At 67.7% G+C, this 8,784-nt stretch overlaps 1 protein-coding gene across 9 annotated transcripts in view; it reads left to right on the top strand.

Annotated features, from left to right (window-relative positions):
• The first annotated feature begins 1,352 nt into the window (after positions 1 to 1,352).
• The window catches only part of HDAC7 (histone deacetylase 7), a 23,542-nt gene continuing 16,110 nt past the window's right edge, over positions 1,353 to 8,784 (top strand). For 3 of the 9 annotated variants that reach the window (XM_062195130.1, XM_062195129.1, XM_062195139.1), the window contains exon 1: positions 5,879 to 8,495. In XM_062195130.1, coding sequence (XP_062051114.1) covers positions 8,248 to 8,495 — 248 coding nt within the window. In that variant the 5' untranslated portion in view covers positions 5,879 to 8,247. Of the gene's footprint in view, positions 1,407 to 1,480; positions 1,545 to 1,842; positions 1,901 to 2,220; positions 2,359 to 5,877; positions 8,496 to 8,784 lie in introns of those variants that run through there. The other 6 variants (XM_062195134.1, XM_062195138.1, XM_062195136.1 and 3 more) reach the window with 6 other exon arrangements.

The raw sequence follows: 8,784 nt of genomic DNA, 5'->3' as shown, positions 1-8,784 counted from the left end.
GGGGCAGGTCCCTCGGGCCCAGCTCTTGGCAGGGTGTCTAGCGGGGCTCCCCACGTACCCAGGGTGCAGGCAGGAGAGGTGGCCCGCACTCCGTGTCTCTGAGCATCCTCTAGCAGGGAGCCTGTGGCCTGCAAACTCGTGGAGGACCTGCGGCGGACGGGGGTTCCTGGCTGCAGGCCCGTATGTGCTTCTCTCTGCCTGTATGGGGGCAGAGAGTCCAACAGGCCCCCGGGGGACCCTCACTGTTCAGCTCACTGAGAACTCACTGACCAGGCTCAGAGGAAAAAGGAGGTGCACACGGAGGCTGGGCATGGTGTGGATACAGCGCAGGAGTGCCGGGGTGGTGGGCAGCCGGCGCGAGGCAGGGTCTGCATTAACCTAGCAGCTTTTGGGAGGGGGTGACCTGCTCTGAGGTCACTTCTTAGGGCAGTGGGGCCAACCGGGAGGTCCGTGACCCTCATAGCCCATGTGCAGTGTGACCCATGGTGCGAGGTACTCCCATGAGTGTTCTGGCCCGGGAGCCAGAAAAGCATCCTGGAGAAGTTGGTGTAGGCTCAGCCTCTGGGGGGGGGGGGGGGACTGGGGAGCTGCTGAGCAAGCCCATGTGGGCGTGGGCATGGGCGTGGGCGTGGGCAGGGTCCTGCACCCGCCTGTGTGAGAGGAAGGCCTCAGAGCTGGGAGAGGAGGCTGTGGACCCTGTTGGTTGTAGAGGCACCAGGGAGGGAACTGAAGAGGGTACCCTGGGAGTGCCCAGGGAGTGGCAGATGGTGTGGCCGGGGCCAGGTCTCCAGTGCTCTCGGCCGGCCTTGCCCTCCTAGCCCACTGGGGAGGACGCTTGCTCGCCATCGGATCTGCCTCAGTCTCTCCTAAAGACATTGGCTGGGAGGCAGAATAGGTCCCTGGATGCTGCTCCCTGCCTTCCAGGGGGTGGCGTCTCTGGCCATAGGAGGGCGGGGGCGCAGACCTCTACCCTTCCCAGGGTCCCTGGGACCCCCACTGATGACTGGCAGCTGACCAGGCTGTCAGCCTGCCCCAGGAGGGGCCGTGGCAGTTCCCTGGCCCTTGACCCCTGGACCTGACTTCTCTGTAGCAGGGAGGAGTGTGGGGGAGGCGGGAAGGGCCGCGTTTATTAGCCAGGGAGGGCTGGAGGCGGCTGCATTCCGACCATCAGACTGGAACATTTCTGTGATCCGCTGTAATGCACTGGGGGACACTGGGCGCATTGCTGGAGTTTGACTCATAGGGACCGGGAGGGGAGGGCGGGCGAGGGGGAGGCAAGGAAATCCCTGGAGAAATTTCCTTTAAAAAAAAAAAAAGGAAACTTTCAGAGCGCGAACCACCCCCACCTCTTCTAATGGGAACAGGATGGGCCCTTGCTCTCCTCAGCAGGCTGGGGTGCCGTGGCGGTGAGGAAGCTGGGCAGTGATTCAGAGCTGCCCGGGCCACTCTTTCGAGGCCGGGCGCGCGCGTGGGAGCCCTGTGGACCCCGCGCCCGGCCATGGGCTCCGCGCGCGCCGCCAGCCCTGCACGGAGAGACCCGCGGGGTAGGCAACCCGCAGGGGGCGCGCGGGCCGGGGTGCACGGGACGCGAGGCCCAGGGCGCAGGGGGCGCGCGTGACCGGCGCGCGGGCCCAGGGTGCAGGGCGCGTGGGGCGGCGCCGCGCGGGCGCGGGTTTCCGGGACCGCGCGGGCCGGAGCGTCCCGGGCCGCCCCTCCCCTCGCGCTCGCAGCCGCAGATAAAGCGCTTCCTTCCATTGTCACCGCGCCCGGCCGCCGGCTGCCAGGGCCCGCCCGCCGGCGCCCTCCCTGCTCGCGCCTCCCGTCGCCGCGGCCTCGGCGTCTGGCCCCGCCCGCCATGCGCCCCCCGCTCTGAGCGCCCGGCCCGACGCGCGGCCCGCGGGTGAGTACCGGGCCCGGCGCTCCCGCGACTGCGCCCCCGGCCCGCACCCCGCCGGGCTCCGGCCGCCGCCGCCGGGCCGGTGCTGCGTCCCCGGGACGCAGGCCTGCCCGGCACCCACATCCGCCCGCCCTGGCGGCGGCGGCGGCGGCCGAGGGAGGGGCTGCGAGCTCGCGCCACGGGCCGCGGTTCCCGGAGGGCGGTGCCGTGGCGGGAGGTGGGCAGCGCGCGGGTTCAGGGCAGGACCCGCCGAGCTGGGGCCGGAGCCCAGTGCCGCATCCCGCGGAGCCGGGCGGGGCCTGCTCGCATCCTTGGGTGGGGAGAGCCGTGCCCCAGAGGGTCCCGGGCTGGGGGCGGGGAGGGCTGTGGAGCATGGGCCCGCGTTCTTGCTCGCCCGCTGGCCTGAAGACACCTGTGTCCAGGTGAGCTGAGGAAGGAAGGCGGTGCAGGAGCGCAGGAAGGTGCGGCCCAGGCTGTGGACTGAGGGGTGGGGACAGGAAGCGCCCCCCCACGCCGCGGGGTCTGTGGGTGCTGGGGAGAGTGAGGGCGGGTGCGGATCTGGCAGCTGGGTTCTCTCCGTCCGGTTGCTAGGCCTGGGGCTGGGACAGAGCCCGCTTGGGCCTGGAGGCCTCCAGCAGCCCTGTTGGCTTCCCTGCGGCCGCTGCTTGGCCTGAGCTGGCCAGCCATTGCTCCCCATTCCCCTCCCTGCTGGTTGTCTACGCCAGGGGCCTCCCAGCCTCTGCATCTGCTGCAGGTTGGACTCTGCCTGCTGGCGTTTGGGTGAGAGCCGCGTATTGGCTTTGCACCCCCTGGGAGCAACATCTGGACTCTTCTAGTGTGGCTTCCACTTGCCCGACCCCTGGAGCCCTTCGAGTCCCTCCCTGAGGCCTCCCTGAGGCCTGGACATCCCGCCCTGTCCCGTCCCCGTCTGCTGGGGAGCTTTCCAGTTACTTCTGAGGGAAGCTGAGGTGTCCAGGGGGCCCGGACTGCAGCCAGCTCCTGGGCCTCTGGTACCTGTCCCTGTCCTGGGCCAGTGGCCTCCAGGTCTCCTGCTGCGCCCCCGGGCAGGGAAGCTGCCTTCTGGGCCAGCGGCTCCCTCTGACCCTGGTGCTCAGGGGGAGGGGGGCTGACCGTCGCTGGGGGAGCGAGGACCCTCGGTGGCATCTGAGTGTGAGGGTCCCCTGGGCAGGTGGGCAGCTCCTGTGTGGGCGAGGACCCTCTTGCCGTGGGCGTGCCTGCCTTCTGAAGAGCTGGTCATCTTGAGGCTGGCAGAGGCCTGAGCGATGACCTCATGCAGGGCCCAGGGTCACCCAGCAGGGCCCAGGCCTCCCACCTCCGCTGGGCCTGGGGCAGGGCCTTCTGTGCTGTGTGCGTGCTGGACTCATTTCACGACATGGGCACTTCCTCTGGGCAGGAAGCTTGGATTTCCTGTGTGTGGGGGGCAGTGGGGATTAGAGGTGGGGGGCTCAGCTCTGGGCCATCCCTGAGTGGTTTGCAAACAGTGAGCAGTTCCTGCCCAGGAGACAGGAAGGAGGCCGAGTGGAGGGGCTCAGGCTGTGCTAGGGGTGGGGGCGGCGGGCAACCCAGCAGGAAGCCTGGTCCGCAGGTGACCCTGCCGGGTATTGTGTCTCCTTGTGCTATTTCCCCCGTTGCTGTGGCAACCTCCCTGGGGGCCCAGGCCTTGGGGCTGCAGGAAGGTGCCCCCAGACGGCCCTTTCCTCAGAGGTCCACAGACCTGACCCCTCCCTGACCCTTGTGGCTCCCGGGGACCAGGGCCTGAGTAGGCCCTGACTTCAGGGGAACAGGGGCAGGGAGGCGGTGCCACACTCTGGGACAGCTGGCCACTGGCCTCGGAGTCTGCTGCCCAAGGGGAGGTGGACAGGGGCTGCTGGCGGCAGCGCTAGAGGACAGCACAGGCAGGAGACGTCTGTGTAGTGTGGGCTTCTGTGTGCTGGGCCCCGGGCTGTGGCCACACGCGTGGGGGTTCTGAATGGGTGTGCATGTCACCTGCAGCGTGTGGGGAACATGTACCTGCTCCGGGAGGTGTGTGCCTGTGCAGGAGTGGCTTCTTAGTAGAGGTCCAGATGGTGGCTTTTAAAGCACTGTGTCACCTGTGGTCCAACAACACATTTCCTGGGGTCGTGCTGGAAACCACCTCCTGCCACCCCAGTCCACTCAGTCCAGACCCACTTTGTCTGCAGGGCTTTAAATTTTTATTTATTTTTGCTAAAAGGCAGAGAGAGAGCAAGCGGGCGCTCTTCCATCCACTTGTTTTTGCCCTCAATAACCAGGGCTGGGCTGGGCCAACATGAGGCGCTGGGAACTCCAGCTGGGTCTCCCGCGAGGGTGACAGGGACCCAGTGCTTGCGCCGCTGGCTGCTGCTTCCCGGGGTGTGTGTTAGCAGGGAGCTGGAAACAGAAGCGGAGCGGGGACCCAAAGCCAGGCTGTGTGGCCGGGAGGCGGGCATCTTTCTGGAGCTCCCAGGGCTTGGAGAGGAAGGAGCAGGACGGCACTCATGTCTCCCAGGACCTGGCCGGTACGCGGTGCTCACCCACACGCCCCCCGTGGGTGCTCGACGTGAGGGCAGAGCCCTGGGCTGGCCTTGGCACGGGGGTCTCGGCCGCCGCCCCGACCTTGCTCTTTCTGTTCTGCTTCTTCCTCCTCGGGAAATCCTGGAACTGCCGAGCCTCAGCCCTGAAGGTCAGTGCTGGCAGCCAGGGAGACCCAGTGCCTGAGGCAGCCTTGCACATACGGGCGGGTGGCAGAGAGGCCTGGCCGGCCCCGGCCGCGTCCACGCTGGTGCACGGACAGCAGGAGCCAGGTGGGATGAGTGGCTGCACACTGTGACAAGGCCTGGGAGAAATGCACTTCGCGGAGAGGGTGGCCGGGACAGCCCCTCACCGCCTTCGGAACCCTGCTTGGAATCCACCTGCCCCCTGTGGGGGACCTGGGCTGGGAGGGGCAGAGTTGCCTGTCTCCTGCCTGGCCCGGAGGGCAGCGGTCTCCTGTCCATGGCCAGAATCCAGCCTGCCGTATCTCTGGGGAGTGAGCTCCAGGCCCTGTGGCCATGCAGCATGTCGGGAGGGAGGTGCCTTCCTCCGGAGCCCCCGGTGTGGCCCAGCGCGACCCTCCTCGGCTTCACTGCCCTCCCACTCCATTCCCTTCCTTCCCTGTGCCGAGTCCCTCCGCTCTGGCACTGGCCTGGCAAGGACGGGGGGATCAAGGCTTAGGGGGACCGTGGGCCCTGGCAGAGGGGACAGAGCCAGAGAGGGCTGAGCCTCCCCTGGGGTGACACCGAGATCAGAGGGGCACCAGGGTCTGACTCAAGGCACTGGTTGCACATCAGCTGGCAGGAAGTACTTCCTCAGGCCCACCTGCGGCCCTGCCTGCGCTACGGGGGCCCTGCCCCGGCTCCTGCGTCTCCTGCCTCCGGCTGGCTGCGAGGCCCCTGCCGTAGGCCTGCAGGCTGGCTGATCCGCGCCCCTGCCCCGGCTCCTGCGTCTCCCACTTTCCCGGCTCCCGCCGCCAGCCCTGCAGCGGGGCTCCCGCAGGGGCCCCCACCTTGTCTGCACACCATTTCCTTTCCCCTGTTGCCCACAGGGATTGGAAACCCCGGTGGTCAGGGCCCGTGGGCCTGGAGGCCTGCGTCAGCCATGGGGAGGATGAGGGGAACCCCGTTCCCCTTTCGTCAGCCCTGCTCTCAGCTCAGCCCGTTCCCAGGAGCCTGAGGTGGCAGGGACAGAGGGCAGGCTGGGAGCGGCGGGCGGGGGCCTTGGGCGGTCTGGCTCTGGAGTCTTCACCCAGCAGGCCTGCGCGGCCCGGGCATCCGCTGCACGCTCGGGGCGTTCAAGTGCGGAACGACAGGCTGGTGGCACCCGGTTGGTGCAGTGGTGGGGGCTGGAGGGGGGAGCCCCAGGCAAGCGGGGGTGAGTGGAGGGTTAAAAATAGCAGCGGCCGGGTTTCGGTTGGCAAATGTGGAGGTGGGCGGGCGGTGTCTGCCTCCCCGGTCCCCTGAGTCACCCAGGGCAGCACCCCACACCCACCCCGCCCCACGGAGCAAGCAGTCCAGGGGCGTGTGACGGGGGAGGGGTGAGTGGAGGGGCACGTGCCCTGCCAGGCCAGTGAGCTGGGTTTGCCGACCGTGGGCCGTCACAGGGGCGCCCGCTGTTCAATAGCCCTCACCCAGGCTGTGGGGAGGCCTCTGCCCAGACCCTGGGGCCGCTAAAGCTGTGCCCACTGCAGAGTGCCAGGAGCCTCCCCCAGCCCCGAGACCTTGGCAGGCCCCTGTCTGTCCTGCAGAGGCTGAGGGGCTGGGGGCAGGTACACTGCCCTCTGTGCCTCAGTGTCCCCAAGAGCCACGTGGGGAAGACTGGAGGAGATGAAGTCGGCCAGGCCAGCTCCCAGCCTGGCGGGAGTGAGTGCACGCTGGGCCCATCCCTGCTGTCGGTGTTGCCATTTGTAGTTCTGAGCCGGGAGTGGGGAATGCTGAGGACGGAGAGCAGACACTGGGCCCAGCCCGTTCTCAGAAAGAAAGCAGGCCACACTCTCTGCTCCAGAGTCCTGCACCCACGAGAGCCCGGCGCGGCGGGTGGGCGCCTGCTCCTCCACACCCTCCCTTCCCAGGGAGGCCGGGCAGGGGGATCCTCGCCAGCTGGGGAGGGGTGGGAGGTGGGCACTCCCAGCATGGCGTCTCCGTACACAGTGGACAGGCATTTGCTGAGCCAGTCCTGCTGGGTGTCTAGCCCGTCCAAGGCCCTCAGCTGGACCCAGGGGACGCAGGGTGCTGGGTGGGTGGACGTGGCTGGAGGGTCACGTGGCCTGGTTTTCTGCCGCCTCTCGGGTTGTGACTGTCGCGTGTGGGCTCCTGCAGGTGGTCAGAGAGCAGCATGTCCGCCCTCACCACAGGGACGCTTGCCCTTGCTACTCTCGCCACGGAGGCCCCTGCACACCTGCAGGTTCCCGTCTCACCCAGTGCCCGCCTAGCTGTTGTCCTAGCATCCAAGCTGGGGAGACCCCTGCCAGGTGTCAGGGGCAGCTGTGGCTACAGATGGAGTCAGAACACCCGGAGACCCTGCACTGTGGAGTTCTGCTGCCTTCCAGTGACACCAGTTGGGCAGAGGCCTCCGGGTCTCTGTCCCGAGTGAGTGCCAGCATTCGCGGCCTCGGTCGGCCGGGTCTGTGCGTGGCCTCTCCCCACCACTGTCCTGCAGGTGCTGGTGTCCCCGCAGCCCTGCCCCTGCTCGGGCTGCACAGGGCTTCACAGCTGTGTCACTCACGCACAGCCAGGGAGGGCCGTGTGTCACTCACGCACAGCCAGGGAGGGCCGTGTGTCACTCACGCACAGCCAGGGAGGGCCGTGTGTTCTGTCGCGCTGTGCTGGAGGCAGCTCACAGGAAGCAGTGGCGTGCTGAAATGCACACCTGAAAAGAGGGAGAACGCAAGATGAAAAAGGAAGTGAAGGTAGGGGCCGCCTGCTGGGGACCAGGTGGGCACTGCTCCGGGCTCTGTTGCTGTGGACATCTCTGGACAGGGCCCAGACTGCCTGTGGAGCTGCTGGCGGAAGCAGGAGCAAGGCCAGACTCGGAGGCTGAGTGTGAACGCTCAGCCACTCCGCGGCTGAGGCCTCGACATGTTGCCTGCCCTGCCCGTCGCCAGCTGCCGTGAGCTCTGCCAGTCCCAGGGCCGTGGCAGCCGGCAGTGCGGCGCAGTCTGGGTCAGTGCCATTGCTGGCTCCTCTCTTAACAACATGGCCCCGTGAGTGTTGTCTCGGCCTGGCTGAGCAGCCTTGGGGGTGGCGCATCCCTGGCTCACCCCACAGCCGCGAGGAGGAAGCTTAGACTGGTGGGAGTTGGGTGCATGGGGAGCCAAGGCCCGGCAGACGAGGGCCCAACAAGGAGCCGGCGGACTTGTGAGGCCCTGGAGGGGAGAGGAACCTGCAGACGCAGCCCTGGGTGGCAGGTGCTGTGCCTGGCTGCAGAGAGGGGCTGCTGGCCCGAGGGGGCAGGGCGTCCCAGGCAGAGCCTGGCATACCTCATACTTGCCCCACGTTGCCACTGGGGCCACAAATCTTGCCTGCTTGGAATGTTTTCATGTGGCAGGAAAGAGGGTGGTAGTGAGACGTCGTGGTGAACTTCCTGTCGTAGGGATTGGAGACGCTGGGGGGCAGATGTGGACTTGGCTCTCCCAGAGCTGCCAGGGCCTGAGGACCCCAGGGCCCCATCAGCCTTCAGGGGGCAGGAAGCTGGTGCGTGGACGTGGGCCCTGTGGGTGCCACTGAGAACCAGCTGGGCCCTGCGCATCCTTGGGCAGGTAGTGCAGGCCCAGGAGCCAATGGCCTCGGGCCCCAGCCATGTCCCCTTCCAAGAGGGCGGCCCCCCGCGGCTCTGGGGAGCCGTGGAGCGGCCTCTCCCTTCCCCACCCCCCCAGCACGAGCTGCCGCTGCCATGGTTACATCTGCTTCCTGTTTGATTCATCTCAGCAGAAGGCGGGCGCAGCTCCGGCTCGGCCCCCACTCCGTGGAGCTGTTTACAGCAGCCGCGTGTGGGATTCCCAGAAAGAGACTCCAAACCGGACGTCCTGCGGCTGCAGAATACCCAGGTGTCAGGAGCTAAAAATAGCTGCCCAGCGGTGGCGGGGACAGGGGCGTGCCCACGGCCTCCTGCTCTGGGGCGCACAGCCACCCTCTGCCTCTGTGTTCTGGGCGCTGTGGATGCCCTGGTTAGATGGCCGGCTGCTCACCTGCCCACTGACCTCTGCCTGTGCCACAGACGGGTGGTGCCCGGGGGTGGAGTACGGCGGGGGGCGCTTGTGCCCAGAGCCAGACAGGCGGACGTGGTCTCTCCTTAAGCGGCCGCCCCGTGCCCGTGCATGGCTTGGGCACTGTGAC

This window comes from Lepus europaeus, chromosome 6, assembly GCF_033115175.1.
Source record: "Lepus europaeus isolate LE1 chromosome 6, mLepTim1.pri, whole genome shotgun sequence".
NCBI classification, from domain to species: Eukaryota; Metazoa; Chordata; class Mammalia; order Lagomorpha; family Leporidae; genus Lepus; species Lepus europaeus.
This window is presented reverse-complemented; position numbering and strand designations above follow the sequence as displayed.